At 37.0% G+C, this 24,802-nt stretch overlaps 1 protein-coding gene across 1 annotated transcript in view; it reads right to left on the minus strand.

Annotated features, from left to right (window-relative positions):
- The window catches only part of FILIP1 (filamin A interacting protein 1), a 163,144-nt gene that overhangs the window by 40,295 nt on the left and 98,047 nt on the right, over positions 1-24,802 (minus strand). The window contains exon 3 of the mRNA XM_069488235.1: positions 6,113-6,286. Coding sequence (XP_069344336.1) covers positions 6,113-6,286 — 174 coding nt within the window. The remainder of the gene's footprint in view (positions 1-6,112; positions 6,287-24,802) is intronic.

The following is a 24,802-nucleotide window of genomic DNA, read 5'->3' on the forward strand; positions in this document are numbered from 1 at the left end:
GAGACCAGCCTGAGCAAGAGTGAGACCCCATCTCTACTAAAAATGGAAAAAATTAGTCGGGCCTGGTGGTGCACACCTGTAGACCCAGCTACTTGGAAGGCTGAGAAAGCAGGATCTCTTGAGCCCAGGAGTTTGAAGTTGCTGTGAGCTAGGCTGACGCCATGGCACTCTAGCCTGGGCAACAGGAGCGAGACTCTGTCTCAAAAAAAAAAAAAAAAAAAAGACCCATGGAAAACCATTCATTTAATTAAAAAAATGTAAAATAAAATACATTCTCAATTTCACAATGAACTCCCTAAAACCCAGTGGGGTGGCACCACACGATCTGAGCCTCAGAGCTGTTCCCTGTTCCTTTTCTATGTTTGCCTTTCCATTACAAGGAGGACTGAGGCTTTCTCTATAATGTATGACATGTTCATTGTGAATATATCATTTCTGGGGCCAAAAATAAAAGAGAAACTGTTCCTATTATCCTTGTTATCTTCTTCCCAGATCTCTACTCCCTTTACTTAGGAGCAGGTGAACAGAAAGAGACTAGCAAAGAAGCCCATGTTAACTAGTGGCTGATAATATCTGAGATCATCAGGAATTGGCAAATTGTACTTTTTTGTCTTCTGGTAAGTTTTTGTAGCCTTAAAGGGACAGACTACACAAGAGATTTTCCCATTGGTATAACTCCCGACTACAAAATATTCTCCCCAGTACTCCCCATTTTTACAAGTGTGGTTTTCACCATATTTTATAGAACTTAAAAAACATTGCTGAAACAACATCATCATCATCATCAAAAATGTAGAAAAAGCAACTTTTCCCCCTTTTGGATCCTTCCTCCTTTATCATAAAATAGGACTCTCCATCCTTTGGAAGGTATTTGAAGATCAACTTCTGCCTATTTCTTCACTCTCTCCCCCATTCCTCCCTAAGAAAGGAGAGTTGACTTATTTGAAGGTTGTATTTGGATTGGGAATTGGAAATGTACAGCTCAGCTATTTAATTTCCTATTTTTCACTCTGCCTGTCATAGGATGACACATTGTGACATCTTCCCCAGGATTTCTCAATATATCCAAAGAATTTTAGAGGGAAAGTGGTGGCGTTATTAATTGGATGATTGACAGAGAAATCCAAAGAGATAGTCACTGCATGTATATCTGGAGAAAAAAAAAAACAGCACATGGAAATATCAAGTGTTCTGGGGCAGCCTAGGCAGGGGGCAGACCTCAGCCTTAATACATTCTGTCCATATGGGCCTTCGAAACTGGTTGTTTGCAGGAGCTACAGTCCTGGGCTAGGCCACAGAAGTAGGTTGCTGAGGTCTCTGTGGGTAATGTTCATGTCATTCACGTTAGCACAACTTGACCCCAATAGTAATTCCATTATCAAGAAGGCAGACTTTTCATCGCTTATTGCATAAATTACTAAATTTATTGGTGTGATTAGTATATTTTTTAGGCAGAACTGCAGATCCAGACTTTAAACTGTAGAGGCAGTAAATTCTTCTCCTATAAAGCATTAATGTGTGAAGATCTAGCTTTCTATTTTAAATTTTGGATATAAGAACTAACATAAGTAGCAATAGGTCATCTCTGCCACATGCTGTTTCTTATTATTTTGTTTGGAACTACAACAAACTCCTGGGTGAGAACTGAGGTGACCTATCTTCTTGGCTGTATGTGGCTTGTCCAAAGCCTCTGAAGACCACTTCCCATAACTACAAATTCTGTAGATTCATTAATCATATATCCTGTGTACGTGGCCTTTGGTTTTCAGGTTCCAACCTGTGGCTCAGTATAGAGGAATGGCTTTTATTAACGAATAGTGAAAGTGGAATAGGCACCTCTTATTTTACTTTGGAAATATGGATTCTACTTGGACAGAGGTGGAAGGAAAACTGAATGAGATCATCATAACATCAAAGGCCAAAAATTTACTAAGGAAAGAGTGTACCTGGAAGTCCTTTCCTAATGTATCATGTTGGTGGAGAAGTGCAAGAACTTGAGATGAGAGGAAATTTCAGTACATTTTAGATAAAAGGATCATGGTTCAGGAGGTAGTTTTAGTGTTGTTGCCTGCAGAGGGCTAACTGAAGAAATATTAAGGAATTGAGGAAGACAGAAATCCACTTAAGAGGAAATATGAGGTCTTAAAGACCAAACTGGAGTCACAAGATAGGGGAATGGATCTAAGTGCTCTCAAAAATAGGGCTATTAAAAAAGGAGGTATTTTGGTGATTGTTGGATCATAATAGGTGCCAAGAGAAGATAGAGACATGAGAGCCCAGGGAACAGAGCAGTGTTACTCCCACCACAAAGAAGGTGTTGGGATTCAGGAAACAATTGAGGAACACCTGTAAATCTGCAGATAGTCTTTCATGAGATCAGTTGGGGGCTCTTCCCTTGAAGACTGTAGCAGCTATTCAAAGTGATTATATAAAATATAAACAGACTTAAGAATTATAATCTGGGAAGATTAGGGTAAGATATTTGAAGCATAATTTGTTGAGTTTCAGGGTCTCGGCTATTATAGATGGAGTTGCCAATATTGGCTGGGCCCTAAGTGAACACACTTAAGAAACTTTGGGATGTAATGTTTGAAGAAATCATGAGAGAAACAAAAGAGGAATCAGGCAGAAGAACAGCAGATAAATCCAGACATGGATGTGGTGTGATGGAAAAGACCTCCTAGTGAGGATTATCCAACTCCAACTCAAGGATGTGAAAGTAGGTAAGATTTATGTTAAACAAAGAATACTTTAGGCAGACTCAGAACTCCTTGATTTTTATGTCTCTCACTGAAGGAGACCACACAATATAGAATATGGAAGGTAATATTACAAGAACAAATGTCTGGGTCTGAAAGCATAGGGGAAACAGAAGTAAACAAACAAGTCAAAAAAACTCTGAGATAATAGAACAATAATAAAGAAAAGGACCACTTGAAGAAACTGGTTAAAATGCTAAAACAACAAATCAGCTGAGGCTTCCTACTACAGAAAAAATTGTGGCAGAAGAAAATATTTTTGTTGCCTTGAGTTGGACAAGTTACTCAAGGATCAGGAAGTTCACACATGAGGGATGGCTCAGTTTTAAAGAAGAATAGCACCTGAATAAAGGTATGATCCCTTCTGGGCCCCAAATCACACAGGCATCAGAAGGTTTACCTTCTGAAGAGATGGGTTTCCTAGGCCCGGGCGAAGGACTGGTAAAAGGATCGAAGGAGTTTTAAATATGCAGGTGCAAAAGTTGAGCACCTACAATTAGACCTAGGCACTGAGGAAGTCACCACTGCAAATCCCCAGACTTTGCAAAAACACAGGTGTGTTGCCAATGCCACTCAGTAAAGACAAAGACAGTACATACAAACAGCCTCCTCCACCCTACCTAGAGTTCATCATTTCCCATAATTATTAATCTTCTGACGGTAACAGGCTTTGTCTTACGTGAACAACTGCTCCAGACTGACCACAATTCTGTTGTAGCTAAGATGTTCTCTATCTACCCACCTTCCCTTGGACATGCTCCAAGTCTCTGCTTTAATGTGTAACAGTAACATGAGCCTGCATTATACTGAGTCCTAAGGTTAAGGAATATAATTTTGCTTGAGGTAAATTGATCTTGGAATTGTAGATTTTCTTGTATTCTTTAAATTTATGAGTATGAAGCTAGTACTGTGATAATTGCATGTGTCCCAATAATTCTTTGGATTTTTTGAAAAAACTAGAATCTAGGGAATTGGGATTTCAGGATGTATTAATGCAACTTTGAAAATGTTAAGGGGTCCAGGTCATTTTACTAAATGGGAAAAACAAAAACAAACTCTATCCAATCAATTGAGATCCCTCTGGCTAAGGTTGAGCAGAATGAGAAATTGGGAAGGAAAGAAATAGAAACCTTAAATTTTTTTTTTTGGAATTTTGCTTAAAAATTATAAACTTTGATATTCTGGACTTTAATTTACAAGTAAGTGCAGGGGGATTTAATATTTGCTGTTTAATTTCTCCCCAGGTATTTGGCAAGGGAAAGAGGTCCACCATATCGGGTTCACTGCTTAACTTCCGGTGAGTTTTATTGGGTAATCTAACTGAGCCTAATTTGGTATAGAAATTTGAATGAGCAGTGGTTTTTTGGCTTAAGGTGCAACATGGCTTCTAGGAACAAGAGCTAGAATACTTGCTCATAGTCCGAAGTGACTAATGAAACAGTGGCATAGGGTTCCTGCCTCATGAATTTGAAAGTGGTACTCCTGCTCCTAGGTTAAGAAGTTTTGATGTTAATCCCAAAGACTTGAAAGACCAAAAATCTATATGTGGTGGAAGAAAATCTTTTTTCCTCTATTATTCTATTTCTCTCACAAAGCAGGACTTCATTTTGGCAGTACTGGGAAAAGTATTAATCATTTCTGTCCTTCTCTCTCTACTTCCTCATTCATTTTCCCCAAAGAGAGGGATGACTCTTCATATTGTTGAGTCAAGAAGAGAAACAAACCAAGAAGTATGCCTAGCTTAGCCAATTCCAGAAGGACAATTCACAGAATGGGTGCCTTCTGCTCTGCTCCTTTGTCTACAAGGCAGGAATATTCGGGTAGGGCATACTTTCTGAAGGCAGGTCAGAAACTGCTCTCCCTGTGTTCTGTCCATAGAACTCAGTGGGGATTGGAGGCAATGATCCTGGGTAAGTGTGTCTGCTCTGCAGGCCTACCTCTCCCTTGGGGGTCATCTCAAGCCCTAGACTTGGGAGAAAAGAATTAGGAATCCCAAATGAGACCATTTATCTGAGCTGAGTTCTCCCATCCAGGTTATTATTATTAAAAAATATATGTTTTTGACTTCCATATGTACTTTACTACTCAAATCTTCCTAAGTATGGAACCCATTAAGGGTATGAGCAATTATCATCTTCAGATCTCAGCAAATACTAATGGCTAATATTTGTTGAGTACTAGTATATTCCAGCTGCTATTAATAGCTTTATAGGTATTGCTTCATTAAATACAACAATTTTATGAGGTATATATTCTGGTTACTCCCACCTCACAGATAAAGAAATTGAAGTTTCCAGAACTTATGTGATCTGCCTAAAACCATACACAGCTAGTAGTGGGGGATCTCAGACATAAAAGTAGATCCAGCCTGTTGACTGCATCCTGTCATATTCTTAACATTTTAAGAAACGATGAGAATAGAGCTCCAGTTTATCCTTGTTGCAAAAACCAGAAAATTATAGGACCATCAATCTGTGTTGTGAATGCTGTCTAGAGCAGACCTTGTCTCTGAGATTTGTCAGTCTGTCAAACTGAGCTGCTCCAAAGGCTTGACGTAAGTTAAAAGTTAAATGTATAATAAGTTGCTTCGGATTTCTAGTTTCTGTTCTGTTTTTCATTCACAATACTAATTTCACATCTAAAAATTTTTTTACATGAATTCCAAAAGTCAGTATGGCTAGATCCATAAACTGGTGCCCTAATTTGGCATTGAACTTCTACTACACTGTTATAGTATTTTTAAAATGTGGTATCATGGACAATTAATAATAATACTAAATAGTTCCTAATACAATCTTATATAAAAGAATTAAATATAGTCCTATTAGAATTCCTTTCATCTTAAAGAATGTCCCTAAGCATTTCATTCAGATTTTGCCTCAATTATTATATTTTAGTTATTTATATAAGACCATTTTAATTATGACAGAAGCTATAAAATACCAAAAACCAATGACTCCATAATCATTAATATAAATAATAAAATCAATTTAATTTTAGGTTACTAATTTGACAATAATCCCAACAACTCAATGTTAAAACTGATAAGCATTTCAAATTTTCACACACATCATTTCTTAGAGAAGTAAAAGAGCAATGTGTGTAACTATTATAATCACATGGAAAAAATATATTTCTGGCTCTAAGTATATTTAAGGAAAAGCTTCTAAAATTCTTGTCATTGAAACTTATCCACTATAACCCTTGAATTATTTAATTATGCTTTAAGTCTATATTAGTAAATCATGAAAATTTTGCCTTTGAAAGCAATGTTAAAGCATGTCAATGGAAGAATGTGGAGACATCTCTGGGAGGCTCCCTTCCAGGGGAACTTGTTGGTGGTATGTTTTTACCTCTGAAATCGGTTTCTCATAGACATCCTCTCCTATGGACTTTTCCTGGGCAAGGATGGCATCTCGGTGCAGGACCCGAAGCACTTTCTCTGGCTCTGCAGACCCGTAGTGAGCCTCCAGAACTTCAGGCTTGGTTTTCTCCGTCTTCAGCATGTGGATCACATCTTCTCTGGCCTGTGGTAGTAAGTACAGCAAGGTCAGATGGTTGACGATGTAAATCACGTACTGGGCTCACAAGATCAACACGGAGCTTATTGAATACATCCCCACCTCTTCAGGGCTACTGGCAAATTCACTGGGTATTCTGTTCGTATTTTTTTTTTTTTATCAAAAGCAGATTGGCAAGCAGATCCTCTGCTTCAGGTTGCTAGGAAGCAGGCAAGCAGGAAAGAGGGTTTGTGCTAATATTAACTACATAAAAATTGCTTTATCTAAGCAGCAATTATCCAGGGGGTGGGGAGGCAGGTCCTGGGATACTTAACCCATTTCAGTGCACACGAGGTCAGTGACAATCTAAAAATTTCTAGTTTTCTATGTATGCCTACAATATAGTATTCGAATCTGGTTTAAAATAAAACCCCGCTGCCTCCATTCTAGTTACAACTTCACGTGTAATTACCAAACAGCCTTGATCGGTGAATTCCTGTTTCTCATCAAGTGATACATTTTGCATGGAAACATATGGTTGAGAACTCACATAGTGCTAGTCTGTCCTTTTCAATCTAATGTATTCACAATAAAGGTGGAATTTTATCCCTTCAACACCCAGACTGTCAGTCAGATGAGTCAGGTTGGTGGGTCGGAGTTGTTCTTTTGGTTTCTTAACACAACGTTAACATAGTGTTGAAGCTCTCAAGAGAACCACGATTATAGGTTTTATATCGTATTGTCTTTGGTTCTCATCACATATTGCAAATACATCTGGATGGTATATTGTACTGATTAGTAGGGATGATCTTGCTAGTTATGATGGAGCTGACATTTGCTGAAGGTACTCCCATCTGGGCACACACTTGGAGCTGTTTTTCCAGTAATGGTGATGGGTAAGAAGTATCCTGACTTTATTCCAACTTGTGCTAAAGAACAAACTGGTTGGGAGCAGAGTTTCAGTCTGTGAGAATGGAATAGAGTTTTCTCCTGTATTAATGCTAATTATGGGCTTGAAATTATAAATCTGGCTCATGGTATTCTATTTTTTTTCTTTTTCTTTTTCTTTTTCTTTTTTTTTTTTTTTTTTTCACAGCAAAATTGAGCAGAAGCTCATGGTATTGTAAAGAAGAAAGACAACTAGTCAACCACAAGTATTCACAATAGGACCATTATAAAGTTTCTCTTTCTTGAAGTTTCTCACTTTTATTGCTTTTTTGGTCTCTAAATTAATCTAATTCCAGATGGCTAAAGACTAATTTATTACTGAAACATCAATGAACTTTAATTTGCAGATTTGCAGTGTCCCTGCCACATTTACATGTACTCATTTCCAGACAAAAATGGAAAATATTTATTTTGAAGAACCTAGAAGTTTGGAATGTTAGTGAGAAAGAGTCAGAAAATAGTTTAATGGAAAGGCAATGTGTCTCTACAAAAGGTCAAAGAGCATAAGTACAACTGCAGTGTCAGGCTAGCCTGTACATTATGCTGATTAGAAAAAACAGCCTACTTCATCTAAGACATACAGCCCTGAGTCAAAGGGCAGCTTACCGTAATAGTGAGTGAAGAATGGGCTATATTTTAGCTCCTGTTCATCCCCTCTGCCTGGCATTCTTGTGCAAGGCATGACTCCATATCTGCACTGAAGGAGCCTTAAGTTACATAGATTGCTATTGGCCTTCAGGCAGGAAGTGCTCCTATGTTCATCCGACACAGGTGAATATATATAGCATCTTCTAAAATAATAGTTTTCCAACCTGTGTTGGAATCACCTGAAAAACTTTAAAAAATCCCAATGCCCAGGACATTTCAGCCCAATTACATTCAAACCTTTTTAGAGATGAACCCATGCAGCAGTACTTTTTAAAGCTCCCAGGTTATTCCAGGGTTGAGAGTATGGTGCCACACTAATAGGTTAAGAGACACAGCAACCAAACTGAATACAAATCCTTGGCATTATGCAATCTAAACTCTCCTACTCTGATGCAAGTACATTTCCTATTTCTCTTCCTAGAATTGATCATCACCTTTCTCCTTTAAATCACCCTCACACCTGAGGTCAACTTTTTGCTTTAGCCAAAGCTGAAGGAAACAAATTCATCTTGAAGGAAGCAGCACAGGACTGTGAATTTAGTGACTTATGTAATGACAAGGAAGGAAAATTTAGAATCACATTTAAAAGTGAAAAAATGGCGATGATAGAAGGTTGGCAAGCTGGAAGTCTCGATAACAAACTACTGTCTCTTTTCCTTCTTTAAATCAGATGAAGTAAAAGCTGTTTTCTAAAGCTCACATTTTTATCATGTGAAATATAAAGACTTATGGGGCAGACTTAGAATGTACTGTCCTATTGCCCATGTGATGAGGGTTCAAAAAAAAAAAAAGGATGCACTGTCCTTTGAAAAAATAAACAAAATTTTTTAAAATGTAAAAGTAAAAAAGACAATATACTGTCATTTGTATCATATATTGAGATATCGATTCAAAATGAAATGTAAATATTTCAAATGATCTTCTCCCCTGCTCTTTTAAACATACTACAGTGGATATTTAAGAAACGACTAGGATAAAAGCAGAACTCAAATAGATTTGATCATATAGTACTTGGGTAATTTAAAAAAATTCTAAAAGACTAAAAGAAAATGGCTTAGAAGACAGAAACTAAAATATTGGGTAGTGGGATTAAGGTCTGTTTTTAATCCCTTCTTTTTGCTTATACAGGTATGTATTTTCTAAATTTTCTACAGTGAATATGTAATTAATTTTATAAAGAGAAACTTTATAGTTGTAAAGTTGTACTTTTGTAAAGAAGGAAGAAATACTTCATCATTCCTATTTCACAAACATGAAACAAAGGCAAATAATTTAATAGAAAGTTCTTTTCCAAATGCCCAGTGGAAAGAAAGCCACCTTCATTCTAGTTATAGACAACTCTATGCACAAGTGTCTCTGGGATTTAACACAAAGAAAGATGTAAAACAAAAATTGCCCAAAGATTATTCTATACCCTCTTTTGACACTGGCTTGATTCCTTTTAGGATTATTTCAAACATAGCAATAAAGCTAGAGATAGAACAGCCACTGAGCTGGGTAAGAGTACTGAAAACAGGGTGGTATAAGGATTATAGGTTTTCCTGCCTAATATTTACTCTGATTTAGTCGCATTCTGACTAGACAGCTGAAGGAATCACAGCAGAACTATTTCCATATGGCATTTCTATAAATGACTTTCTGAAAAAGTGGTTGTCCTTAATTATGGATAAAAGTAATCAGAAAGTGGCCCTCAAATGCAAACTGCATAAAATAATCTTGAGAGCATAAATTGTACTGCTAGTTAGCACAAGTCTACATGACCTGAGCATAAATAAAGTAAAAAAAAAAAAAAATCTTGAAGTTATCAGGCACATAAGAATTTGAAATAAAACATGGAAATAAAATTCACATGATGGTGTTGTAGAATGAACCCAGCTTTGAAGAGACTCAGAATTAGTTTCCAGCCCCAGCTATGCCGTGTGACTTGTGCAGGCTGCTAACATTGCTTTGACTTAATTTTATCATCTATGAAATACGATCATAATAACTTCCTTATATAATTGTTGTTAGTTTGAAATCAGATATAAATATATAAAATGCCTAATTTAGAATTTGGCACACAGTAGGTGCTGAGTCAATAGTAACAATTTACTATAGTTTCTGTTTGGTCTCTATCATTAGATGATTTTTTGCTGCATGAGGAGAAAAGGAATTTTATAATATATTTTTTTCCCTAACCAAATATACATATAAGACTGATATAGTTTAACTGTCTAGACATTTTACAACCTGCTCTTAATATTTTTTCAAAAAGGAATTTTTAAATCAGAGCAACCTCTTTCCAAAATTTATTTAATCTCCCTGACTCAGTTTCCTTGTCTGTAAAATGGGGACACCAACATTCCTACTTCATAAGAGCTTTGTTAGGTTCTACCAAAATAGCACAAATGAAATGCTTTTAAAATTGTAAAAAGGTCAGGCATGGTCTACCTGTAACCCCAGTATTTTGGGAGGCCAAGTCAAGAAAATTGCTTGAGGCTAAGGAGTTCAAAACTAGCTGGGCAACATTAGAGAGACTCCCCCACACAAACACACAAAAAGAAGAATTAGCCAAGTGTGGTGACATGCATTTGTAGCCTGTAGTCCCAGCTACTTGGGAGGCTAAGGCAGGAGGATGACTTGAGCCCGGGAGTTTAAGGCCTCAGTGAGCTGTGATTATGCCATTGCACTCCAGCCTGGGCAACAGAGCAAGACCCTGTCTCTAAAAAAAATAATAATAAAATAAAAGTGTAAATAGGCAGCTATTTCAGTTTAATAGTTTAAGCTATTTAGTTTAAAAATATGTAAATATCATTGGTATTTATCTTTTTGACCAAATATTCCTAATTCTCTTAAAAGATATAGTCTTTTGTTCCAACTGATATGAAACACCTATTACTTTTCTCTGTAAAATGCACTTGTGCTTGAACTGTATTAATCATGATATGCAATATATACTATATGTTTCATCTTAGATTAATTATCCTACATGCGAATTACCAAAGAAAAAGAGGCTATGGTGATGTAATACTGTGCATTATACATTTAGAACCACACTATTCATCATCAACTTACTAAAGGTTCTTTAATTGCTGTAATAATAATTATGGAAGGAATAAAAATGTTGCCTATAAATTACTGCTATTTAAAAGAGCTTAATATAGTAAGTGAATAATTAATATTGTGGTATCGGTCTAATCAATGGATTAAGAAAGATGACTGTGATAGCAATAAATTTTTTACTACTTCAAATATATGATTCAATCTATATAAAAAAGATCCTGCATCTTGGGGATAAAACTACCTTACATCTCCATTTTGGAGAAATTTGTTAATTTTTCTATAAAGAAATAAAATTCAAAATGTAAGAAAGCGTCTGTTCTTGAACATTATTATTGTCACACAGCAGTTTATCAGAAGCAAGTGGCTACAGTTCTAGGATTCTGGACCACTAAATAGACCGCTATATTTAAATACCTGTAAAATGACCCAGAGGGATGAATGCTTTGAAGAGGACTTCAGAAGAGTTGCTGCCGCCTTCTGTTTTAGGGGACTAAGGGGATTGGAGGGGGAAGAGATGTAATAAACATATTCAACTTAATCACTCCTGATGATAGAGTAGAACCAATATGAGATTTGGGTATATAGAAACAGTCATATAGTTTTCTTCCACCAGACATAGTTCTTCTGTGCCAGTGAAGGCGTGGGGAGGTAAGAACAAGGATGTCCCTCGAGAACTGAACTTCACCAGGTGGAGCAAGGGGTTGTCTCAGTTGGCTGCACAGGGGCTGATTCAAAACATGTGGGGGCAGCAAAGAGCTACTCTGAGAAGCCCAGGGCCCTCAGGTGGGTGTGTGATTCATCTTATAACGTCAAGGGAGCGCATCTGGGCTTTGTTGGGAGAGCAGGGGTGGGTAGGGGCAGAGAGACAGAATAAAACGCAGGGCAGGTGGAACCCACACAGGTGGCACAGGTTCAAAAGAGGGCTGAATCCAATCATTCATTCAATAAATATCTGTACACATTTACTTTGTGCAATGCACTGTATTCGGTATTGAGATATAAGTACATCCTCAGCAATTCAAATCTGGAGGGATAGAAAGAATTGAAAGTCACTTACAATATGGCATAGTAAGCCCCATGATAGAGAAGATATAGGGGACTAAGACCTTCATCTAGAAGAACACTTGACTTGAATCTGAGCTAACAGAAGAGGCTTCCTAGAGGAAGTGACCTCAAATCTCACCATGAGTCCTTGAGCCAGAGAAAGAAGGGAAGTAAGGTGAGAGTGTTCTAGGCCCAGGGAAGACTATGCAAAGGCCAAACAGATTTAGATGCATGGGATGGTGCAATATGAGGCTGGAATGATAAACTCATAAAAAGCCTTGTAAGCCAAGCAATGAGTCTGCATTTTGTCACGAACAGCAAGAAGCTTTGGAGTTTTTAAACAGCAGGAGAGTGACATGGTCAGATTTGTGTGGTGGAAAGATCATTCATCTGCTGTGTTAAAGACAAAGACATTCTAAGTCAGCCAGTCTGTTGGGGCAGCCCAGGAATTGTGTTTTAAAATATCTCTGCAGGGGATTCTAAAGCACAGCTGCATTTAGAAACCACTGCTGTAGGACAGATAGACCAATTCAGTATCAAAAGCACTTAAAACTTATACTGTGTTAGCTCAAGGTTCTTGACAGGGTTGTCTGATTCCCAGGGACTTGCTTGCCCCAGAGATTTCTTGATGTTCTCCGTGTGTTATCAGTCCCTGACCTTTCTGTACCAAAAAATCATGGTCACTTCAGACCAGTAGCCTAAACCAGGAAGGTCCCTGGAAACTGTTGAAAGCATTTGCCAGTTCTAGGCAAATGAGGGTGACCAACTGTCCCACTTTGCCTGGGGCTAAGGGGAGCTGAGTTTTATGAAGCTGGACTTTTGAAAACCAAGACAGTCCCAAACAAACTGGGACAAGTTGGTCACTCTTTGACAAACACCAAGTCAGAAGGAGATTGGATATTATATAATATCCCCAGCCTCTAGCAGGACAGCCATAAGTCGCCTTACTGTGTTCAGGAACTGAATTTTATTGATCATGTTTCCAAAACTTAGCTTTCTTTAAAGGCAAAATGCTATTATTGATTACTATGTCTGGTGATATTTTTAACTATATTTTAAACTTGTGCAGTTTTCAATCTTTTTTTTTTAAAAAAAAAACTATAATGTTTAGGAAAAATGCTTAGTTCTTATGCCCCGGTGACACAGCTTTTTGCAAATTTCTAAAATGGGATGTATGTAACCCTGAGAGCACAGGGCGGAATGACAATGAGCCTTGCAGCCTGAAGATGAACATGGTATATCCTCCTGATGCACTAAGGCTACTGAAAGACTTGAGGTGGGTGGTAAGTAGTTAAAAACTCTTTCAGAATATTAATACAATTTCAATAAATATTAATACAATATACACCTGAGTGTTCAGGACAAAACCCAAGACATAAAAAAAAATTTGCTTGTGTCAGACAGCTTGGGACAGACTCTTAAACGATGTAACCATCATCACTAGCATCGTGGCCCACTCACTTGGCTGAGAGGAAACATACCCAGTGGGAAGTTTGAGAAGCCTACCTCTAAGGACACTGTACACTTTCAACAAGGCACTCCTTCCAGGAGCTTCTGGCTTTAAATGAGGGATCCATTTTGTGGAAAGGAGAAACCCATTACTATGCTTGTGGCAGAACTAGAACATGCTTCCCCACTACTATCACTTCTTTGTATTATTTAGATCATTGCTTAAATGTGGTCCCATTGCTGTAGTGAGCCAAGGAGCCCTAGAAATGATGGTCCTGGAAGATCAGTACATGCCCATTCTGTGTTTGCTTTCCCATTCTGGGGACTGAACCACTTTGTATCTATCTGCATAAAGTAATTTATTAATTTACTTTTCTATTTCCTTCTTAGGCAGTGAGCTGCTGTAAGCACAGGGAGTGTGTTTACAGTGCCTAAAAGAGCACCTGCCATGCAATAGACATTCCGTAAATATTTGTTGAAATAAAGAAAATTAAGTGATATGAACTCAGAGAGGCATAAACTGGCACTGAAAATCTCAGAACAACCTTAAATACTTAGTTTTGTTCAAAAGATCTAAATAATTACATTTTCTCAACCTCTTTACTCTTTCATCTGACATCTTTGTCTGCAACTTAGGAGTCACTTTGTTCTTCTTAGGTTTATTCCAGAAAGAAAATATGTAAACTGAATAAGGAAAAACAGTACATTCCACCAAAATGTTGCAATAGGAAATGCACTATCTTTAAATCTCATATAATTTAAATTATACTAGTTACCCCAGTTAGGTAAATACTAGTATTATAAATAGATTGAAAAAAAAAGCTATGTAATTTATAATGTTATTAGCTATTACTATAGAGATTAAATTCATTTTTTTCCTCCTTAATTTTAGAAAGTAAAGTTAACGTGATGAGTAATACAGCAACATACAAGGAGAACATTCAGACATAGTTAGTTTAAAGGGTCATTGGGGCTAAAAATGTGACTTTTGGTTTCTCTTGAGAATTTTTTCTCCACAAATGTATGGTCAATAGTAGCATAAAAGTCTCTACAGAGCTTGTTCATTAAAGACTAGCACTTCAGACTATCATCTAAAAGAAATCTTTTATTAAAATATCAGAAGCAGATGGTATTTGTCATGTTAAAACTTGCTTTATTTATCACCATGATAGCTTGAATTTTTAAAAATTTTCAAAATCCCCATGATGTTTTTCACAGAAATAGAAAAATACATCCTAAAATTCATATAGATTCTCAAGGGACCCTGAACAGATAAAAGAATCTTGAAAAAGAACAAAGTTGGAGGTCTCAAGCTTCCTAATTTCAAAACTCACTACAATGCTACACTAATTAAAACAATATGGTACCGTCATAGAGAGACATATAGACCAATGGAATAGAATAAAGGGCCCACAAATAAATTCTTGCATGTATAGTCAAATGATTTTCCACAAGGATGACAAGACCATTCAGTGGGCAAAGGAGAGTCTTTCAACAAATGTGTTGGAAAAACTGGATATCCACATGCAAAAGAATGAAATGTGACACTTACTTTATAGCATATACAAAAATTAACTGAAAATTAATCAAAATGTAAGACCTAAAACTATAAAACCTTACGAAAAAAGCACAGGAGAAAAAGCTTTATGGATATTGGATATGGCAATTATTTCTTGGATATGACACCAAAGCCCAGGCAACAAAAGAAAAAATAGATAAACTGGACTACATCAAACTTAAAAACTTCCAGGCATCAAAGAATACAATCAACAGAATGAAAAGCAATCAATGGAATGGGAGAAAATATCTGCAAATAATATGTATGATAGGTATTAATATCTAGAATATTAAAGAACTCCTACAACTCAAAAAAAATTTTTCAAATGGGTGAAAGACTCGAATAGATATTTCTCCAGAGAAGCTATACAAATGTCCAACAAGCACACGAAAAAATGCTCAATATCACAAGTCATTAGGGAAATACAAATCAAAACCACACTAAGGTGCCACTTTACACCCATTAGGATGGCTATCATCAAAAAACCAGAAACTAATTAGTGTTGGTGAGGATGTAGAGAAATCAGAACCCTTGTGCATGACTGATGGAAAAGTAAGAAAACTATCACAGTTTCTCAAAAAGTTAAAAATAGATTACCATATAATCCAGCAATTCCACTTCTGGGTATATAACCAAGAGAATTGAAATCAGGGACTCAAACAGATATTGGCACACCCAGATTCATAGAACGTTATTTATAATAGTCAAAAAGTAGAAGGCTACAAATGATAAGTAAGAGGAGTTAAAATCTGGGGAAAAAAGTGGAAAGAACTCAAGTGCCCATTGACAGATGAATGGATAAACTAAATATTGTATATACATACAATGGAACACTATTCAGCATTAAAAAGGAAGAAAACTCTGACACATGCTACAGCATCAATGAACCTTGATGTTGTTATGCTAAGTATAAGTCAGTTACAAAAGGATAAATACTGTATAATTCCAATTATATGAAGTGCTTAGAGTAGTCAAATCATAGACACAAAAAGTAGAATGGTGGTTACCAGGGGCAGGGGGCAGGGAACAGTAGGGAAGAGAGGACTATTGTTTAAAGGGTACAGAGTTTCCAGTTTAGAAGATGAAACAAATTCTGGAGATGGATGATGGTGGTGATAGTGTCACAACAAGGTGAAAATGGTTAAAATAGTCAATTTTATATTATGTATACTTTATCACAATTTAAAAACCTGAAAAGTATCTTGTTTATCCCCAAAAAATTCAAATAAGAAAATAAAATAAAAATTATCCCCAATCCTCCATCTGGAGATTACCATTTTAAAAAAACTTAAATTCCATGTAATAAATTATAAAACTGTAGCCATATTTTTCCTGTGATTAGTCATCTCAGTATCACTGTCATCCGTGGATTTAAATACATTTTTAGTACTTATGTGTTTTTCTTCTTTTTTCTTTTTTTACACACATTGGGATATTAATAGTATGACAGCTGCTGTGTCCTGGATTAGAAATTAGATAAGGTCACAGGTTCCCCCATGCGGTGCTGTGATCCTACAGTGTATAATTTCTTAAATTCCAAAAGACTGCAAGCTTTTTGTTCTGTGCTAATAAAGACCTTCAACAGAGTCCTTAAACTGCCCATCTCTATTTGTGATCAGCAGGTAGGGGCTGGCTTTCTGTAAACCAGGTGAGAAGTTGAATTTTTTAGAACGTGGGGGGAGTCATTTTTAAGGCACAACTAAATGCTATTTTCTCACTCTGGTTGTTTATCCAGCTCAGTAAATTTAATCCTCTTAACATAAGCCAGCTAGATAAGACACTGGAGAGCTCAAGCATCTGTGGTAGACACCACCTTGCTTATTAGGTTAAAGTTTCTTCACCTCCTTCCTATTTTTTCCTCTGATTGCCTCCTTTTCAGTTAGTCTCTAGAAGTTATTTTTCCAGCTTGAGTGCAACCCTTCTATGTAATTTCATCTGAAGGCCTGACTGGCAGGGTGGCCTTGCCACAGAACTATTTGCATGGGGGACCAAGGCTTCTCCTGGGAAAAAACTCATCTCTAGGGAGGAAGGGCACCATTTTGGCTCAAGGACAATGGAGCAGGGTCAGAGGGGAAGGGTGACTCTGAGTGCAGCACGGCGCCTGTCACTCAGGCTCCCATCCAGCCCACCCCCCTCAACCCATGTCTGAGTGCCGGGGTGAGGGATTGCCATGAAAGACCCAAATAAAAACTAAAGGAGTTGGTAAATTAGAATTCAAAGCATCGTAGCCTCAGCAGTCAGGGGGAAGGTGGGGAGGAGCAGCCCTCTTGTATCTCGCATTGTGCTCTCAGTGTAGACGTCCGCCTGAAGAGCCTCCAAGTAGACATCAACTGACATAAACAGAAGAGAGAGGCTTTTGGGCACAGCAGCAGTGTTGGCTGTGCTTCCAGCAGGCACTAACAGGGGCAGCCATCATGACCACAGTGTGTGGAGGAGGGAAAAGGGCAAAATGGCAAATGCCAGTGTTGGCCCAAAGGAGCATATGGAACACGTGTGGGTCATTCTCTGGCGCCTTCTAAGACTTATGAGAGAAATCGAAAGGAGCCTGGCATTTCCCTTGGGCAGAAAGGGGTAGAGGCAGGAGAGGAAAGAGATAGCTTTATAAAGTCTTTGATCTTATTTTTATCCTCAGACTGGTGAGGGCTGAGAAATATGGGTAATACTTTTTCAAAAGAGAAATTATTTCAAGCAAACAAGATAAGACTACATTGTTTAGATAGAATGTATACATGAGGTTTATTTGAATCACATAACATTGAGTTCCTTTAGGTTTACTATATTTTCCGATCTATTCATTTCAGCCTCTGACCTAAGTGAATTCTGTATTGATAACACACATCTGGCCAACTTAGCAATGCTATAGCAGAATTTTTTTCAACAAAAATACAAGAAAATCTCAGACATTCTGAATCCAAGGGGAATGTCACACTCAATATCTACTTTAAAAAAAAAATAGAGTTAGCACTTTAAATACTAGAGTTTTTCATTTGAAGAGTTTGGGCATAGATGCATCCTCAAATGTATTGTATTATAAAGTCCCTCTCTACTTGAAAAGAATATAACATACATAAGTCAATGTCTAAAACTCAGGGTGGTCATTATAAGTATCAATTTTCTGATATACTGAAGATGAATACTGTTATGTGGTTACTGAATCCACTTGCTTTGTGCTTTTCTCTTTTAGCAAGTTCCTGATGTAAACTTAGAGCTAATTTTTTGCTTTTACTTCTATTCAAGAGGTGCCATGTGGTAAAAAGAGCATGCATTTGGGAATTTTGTGTTAGAAATATGCATCAGTACTACTGCTAGTGTGACCCTGCCTCTTTGAACTCAGTCTGTTCATCTGTATAATGGGCATAGCAGTAGCTACCTCACAGATTTTACATGAGCTGATGTATACAAAATGCCTTGTAAATTAGTTACCTCACACCTTGGGAGTCAAACAGACAAATTATGGCTTTGCTGTTTACTATAGCTATGTGCTCCTGGGCCAGTTGGCTCTGAACTTCAGCTCCCAGCCTGTATGAGAATGAAATACTTGTGAAGTGACTAAAATAATGCCTGACACACAGTAGATGTCCAATAAAAGACAATTTCCTCTTTGTTTTTTCTTGTTGGAGTGAATTGCTGATGTGGAACAGCTGGATCTATTGGGCAACATAACCAAAAGCCTTTCCACGAACTGAATCAATAGGTTAAAGGCCAGGGCGGTTTTTCTCTTCCCATATGTTGCCAATATCCTGTGACTGTCCAAACCACTCATAAAAATATCTGCGATTCCTATGCCACGAACCTAACAGACCACTGGCAGCCTCACCAGCTTGTGCTGAACTTCTGAGACTCTTGCTCTATTTATTGATGTGATTTGAAGAAGCATCTCTCTCTCTAATTCAAGATTTGGACTACACTGTTTACTCTAGAGCCGGGGTAGGGAGGCTGCAGCCTTAAGACCACATATGGCCTTCTAGGTCCTTATGTGCATTTGATTGAATCTAAATTTTACAGAACAAATCCTTTTATTTTATTAATACATTTTTATTTATCTTTTATATTTTTATTTTATCTTTTAAATGAACATATTTCAAATACCAAAGAACAAAATAAGTTTCAACAAAATAATCCTCCCAGATTGACCAGCACAATTAGAACATTCATAAGCCATAAGGGCTAAACTGATGGCTGCTACCCTCATGATTTAGTTCTAAATTCCCCTGCCTGACTGGCGCCACTGCTGCAGGAGGCTGGTTGGTGAGAGTTTATGGGGGTTGAGTATGCCAGTTTGTTATCAGTTTTTGACAAAGGTGCATTGTGTTTCTGTTTGAAGTGGAATTTGTGAATAGTTGCACAGCTTAACAGTATTTTTTAATTCTGTGTGCTTAACAGCCCATGATGTTAAAGAAGAACAAGAGAATGCTGAAGGAAGAAAACAGATTTCTTTTTTTTTTTTTTTTTTTTTTTTTTTTGAGACAGAGTCTCACTCTGTTGCCCAGGCTAGAGTGAGTCCCGTGGTGTCAGCCTAGCTCACAGCAACCTCAAACTCCTGAGCTCAAGCGATCCTCCTGTCTCAGCCTCCCAAGTAGCTGGGACTACAGGCATGCACCACCATGCCTGGCTAATTTTTTCTATATATATTTTTAGCTGTCCATATAATTTCTTTCTATTTTTAGTAGAGATGGGGTCTCGCTCTTGCCCAGGCTGGTCTTGAACTCCAGAGCTCAACTGATCCGCCCACCTCGGCCTCCCAGAGTGCTAGGATTACAGGCGTGAGCCACCACGCCCAGCCTTGAAAACAGATTTCTTAATGAGGATCTGGAACTGCAATATTTCTTTTTTTCTGCTAAAGACAAGGTAATTTGCTTGCTTTGTGATGCTGCAACATCAACATTAAAGAAATTCAATGTTCAACATTGTAACACTCATAAGGACCACAAATATTTTAAATTAGAGGGAGAGGTGTGAAAGGTTGTATTGCAGAATTGAAAGATGAAAAGCAAAAGCAAAGACAATTCTTTCAAGCAGCAATAAGACCTGGAAATAATGCCACTGAAGGAACTTATAAAATAGCTTCTATACTCGGGGAAAAAAAGAGAAGCCATTCAGTGATGTAGAAATTGTGAAAGAATCAATTGTCGAAACTGTAGGATGCTTAAACCCCGTTTCAAAATACAAATGGCGCCTCTTTCAAGGAAAACCATAACTGATCAGCTGCATGAATTAGCCTTTAACTTAACAGAACAACTTCATGCAATACTTCAAAAGAAAAAAAATATACATCATTCAATCACTTTGGATGAATCAAGTTATAATACTGACTTGAGGAGGGTTTTTTTACTTCATTTGGATCATAACAGAAAATTTCCTTTGCTACAAAGAGTTACTTGCTTTGGGCATTCTTGTAAACAGAACACAGGGAATAGAGTTCTTCAACAACTTCCAAGATAAATGTCATGAACTTGGACTGAATTTGGTAAATTTAGTGAGTGTATGTATAGATGGATGGTTCACCTTCCATGAAAGAAAACATGAAGGGTTTACTGCATAGATAAGAAAAAAAAAAGTATTAATAGATCCAGATGCTCTCGTTTCTTTTCATTGTATCTTGGATCAGCAAAATCTCTGTGCTAAAGTTACCATTTAAGTGACACTTTGCAATGAGCTATAGGTATTGTTAACTATATCCATGCAAATACAACACAGCATTGTCAGTTTTGTAACATACTAAAGTTGAATTCAGTGTGGATTTTCTGTATCATTCTAAAGTGCATTGGCTATCATAGGGACAGGTGTTAGCCAAAATTTTATCTCTGTGAAAACAGATAGTTAAATTTTATGAAGAACAGAATCAGCACTGTGAATTATCAAAAGAAGATTTCTATAGGAATGCAGCATTGCTGTGTGATATCATGTCAAATCCAAACAACTTAAATATTTCTTTGCAAGATAAAACTAAGTCTATATATGATATGTGGCAAAAAATCCAAGCATTTAAAAAAAAAAAAAAGCTAACTTTTTTCAAAACACTTCTTCAAAAGGAAATTTCAGATAAACATTTTCCCCAGTTAGCAAAGGTCATTAATGAGCAGGATGATCTATGTGAATCATTTGAAGAATACCCAGCTGTTATGGACCTATTAATTGGAAAATACAATGAAAGTTTCACTGACTTTGAGAATCATGACATCATGCTCAAATTATTATAGCTTTTCAGCCTCACCTAGTTGATATTACCAAGGCACCTAAAGAACTATGGATGGAATTGATTGAGCTCTCCGTAGATGACATTTTAAAGTCATTGATGCTAAGAAAGATCCAATTGAAATATGGAAAAATTCAATAGAATACTCATGCCTTTAGCAACATGCCCGAAAAATACTTTCGTGCTTTTCAACCACTTATTGCTGCAAATCTATATTCTCCTACCTAACCCAAATCAAGATTCCTTTAAAGTCACAAATGACTGATACCCATCCAGAGGATCAACTGAAATTGCAGACCCCATGCTGCAACCAAATATTCAAATGCTTTCCAAGAAAAGTAGACACAACAAAGTCATTAAAAGGTCATTTAACTTTAAAATTAACAAATAGTTTTCATTTTTTGAAATTATTAGTTATATTTTTACAAAATAATATACATTTTTAAGTGTATCTAATTGAATTTTCTTGAATGCGGCCTTATTTGATTACAGCTAAATTAATGCAGACTTCCAACATGAAAAGGTTCCCCAGCCCTGATCTAGAGTCTGCAGTTCTTTCATTGCCACTATCAAAAGATTCTATTATGGCAGAAATAAGACCAATTTTTGTAAACTTTTCTTAGTATTCTGTTTGAAACCTAGAGTCAGTAAAAAACAATGTTACATCTTGCTAGCACTCATGTTGAAAGTACACATTGCTTATAGATGAAGGATGCAACCAAATCAAGCCCTCTGATTTAGGAAAGGAAAATAAAAATAAGTACAAAAATTAGAAATGTTAAGTTTTTAAAAAATTGCATCTTTAATATTTAACAATGTGCCTATGGCGTTCCTATTTGGAATGTGCTTGTTTAAAGAAAGGAAATCCCTGAAAAAGCCACAAAACTTCTGTATGATTTGTGATTTGCTAACTGCTTTTCATGGGCAATATTTGGCCTTAGAAGGCATCTCTATTTGAAATGCCAAACCTACCCTTTCAAAGACAAAATGTAGTCGATTGCATCTGCTCATAAAATTATCTTGCCTTTTCGGTATATTGGACCAGAGCTGAGGCACATTAAAGTTTTTTTGAACAAGAGCATCTCATATGTATTGTTATGTAAGTGCTATGGTTTAGGGACATGTGATGCTCTGTGATTTGAGAAAGGGCATAAAATTTATAGAATTGCCATTTCTGATTCTCGATGCATTCCTAATCAAAACAGTCAACACTTTGTAATTATAATTGCTGCTTTTCTCCCTGCCTGCAAGACTGTGAACTCAGTGAGGGCAGGAGCCTCTTATTGTCTTTTGTGTCCCTAGACCCTAGCACAATGACTGACACAAGTGGGTGCTCAATCATTTGTTAAAAGAATGAAGTGTGTGTGTGTGTGTCCCACTTATCCATCAATTTCTTCAGCTTCTCCTTTTCAAAGCATGTACATTTTCTCCTTTGAAGACAGAACTGCTTTTTAAAAATCTACCTTTTACCTTTCACTAGAGAAAGTTTAGATTCCAAAAGATACTGGCTTATTAGTTTCATTTATGTTCACAAAATCCCCGTCAAATCTTCCTGTGATTCAGGTTCCTTATTGCATATGACAAATAAATAGAAATGAACTACAGCTGATTCTCATTATTCACAGTCGCAGTTAGTTCCCACAAACGTGAAATTCTAGAAAGTTCCCACAAACGTGAAATTCTCAAATACTGAATCATTGCTCTGAGGAGAAACACAGGTTCCTGAGAGCTGCTTTTCACAAGATTTTCATCAACCAATCAATACATTCCCTTGTCTTATGTATTTTTCTGCTTAAAGACACCTTATTTAATATAAATTGTTGATTAACACTGAATCCATGGCCAATAGCACTGTAACATGTGTCTGAAGGAAATTTATCTAATCCACATATTTTCTCCTTAAAGCACATCTTGCACTTAGGAACACTAGGCAATACTTCAGCACTATGCCTAGTGGCCATTTTATTTATTTTTTTCTTTTTTTTAAATTAAAATATTTATTAAAAAAATTTGTTTTTCTATTTTTAGTAGAGACAAGGTCTCATTCTTGCTCAGGATGGTCTCGAACTCCTGAGCTCAAAGGACCCACCTTGGCCTCCCAGAGTGCTAGGATTACAGGCATGAGCCACCGCACCCAGCCCCTAGGGACCATTTTAAATAGCAAAATCACCAACAAAAAATACAAAAATGTGAAAAATGTAGTACTAAATAGACCACAAAAAGATACTCATCTACAGTATGAGGGCTGAAACAGGAAGGCAGAGCATAGCCTGTTCAGCCTCAGTTGGGAATATGCACCTCAGGCAACTGAAATTTTTTGCTGTTCTGTGAACGTCTGCGAATGGTCATGAAAATGCCGCAAGTATTGGTTTTGGGATTACAGATAAATTTTAGCATCCACCAACCCAACTTGGACAGTAAAGTAATGACAAAGAAATTGACTCCTGGTATTTAGGGATTAATTTATTATTGCAGCATGTCCCGATCTATCCTTATTAATACTGCCATTGGTACCTAAATAGGTGTACCAAAATAGGTCCTGCCACCACAGAAACCTAAAATATAGAGCTTAGTATGACACTCACTTGAAAGACCTATTCCTGATTTAGGAATTGAATTCTTTTTTTTTTTTTTTTTATCTATACATAATATCTAAAAAAATTGCTGCTCAGTTTTGCTACATTCTTCACACTTGCTAGTGTGGTACTCCTTAAAGACTTTCTTCCTAAATACTAGTATGCATGATAATGGATTATTGACACATTGATCCAGAAATTATTTTAGAGATCATCAAACTTAATGCCCTCATTTACAGATGAGAAATCTGAGGCTCAGGTAAGGTGGATGACTTAAATTATCACCCTTGAAAATGAATTAAATGTTATGCATTTCATAAAAGTAGGTTGTAGTTATTGCCATCCTGACCTAACGTTATACAGTTAGTTAACAGCCAAGTCATGACTAGAACACAAGACTTTTATTACTAGGTAAAAATGTAGTTTATTACTCAGTTTTAGAACATATTGAAATACACATCATAAGGAATATTGACTGGGAGTTGCTGATGCTCAGATGCTTTTGGTATATAGAAATAGGCAACACTGGTTTGCATCTACTGCTTTACATAGGAGATAAAGCTTCCTAATGGAGAGAAAAAGAGAGAGAGAGAGAGATACCTATCATTGGGTTTCAGACTTATTCAAAGGTATTAGACAGATTGCAATGGTCAAACCAAGGCAGAATTATTGGGAGAAACAACAGAGACCCTGAGAAAGCTGACTCTTGGGGAGGAAGGGTCTGGCACGGCCAGTCAAACCCAGCAACAGGACCCAAGTATTGGAGAGGATCCTGGTGACTTCATGTGTTCCCTCTCAAAACCACCACCTCCTCTCCCCTTTATTTTATCGGCGCTGTCCTCCTTGCTGTGCCTCAAACTCCCAGGCTCACTCCCTCCTCAGGCCTTTGCCCCTGTGGTTCTCTCTGCCTGGAATGCTCTTCCCCCAAATATTTGCCTTGTGTGCCCTCCCACCCCCTTCCAGCCTTTATATAAATGTTACCTTTTTGGTGGAGCCTTTCTTGGTCCCCTATTTAAAATTGCCACCATTAACACCTGCAAATAGTAGACACTCCAAAAATATTTACTGAATGACTGAATGAA

Source organism: Eulemur rufifrons, chromosome 15, assembly GCF_041146395.1.
Source record: "Eulemur rufifrons isolate Redbay chromosome 15, OSU_ERuf_1, whole genome shotgun sequence".
NCBI classification, from domain to species: domain Eukaryota; kingdom Metazoa; phylum Chordata; class Mammalia; order Primates; family Lemuridae; genus Eulemur; species Eulemur rufifrons.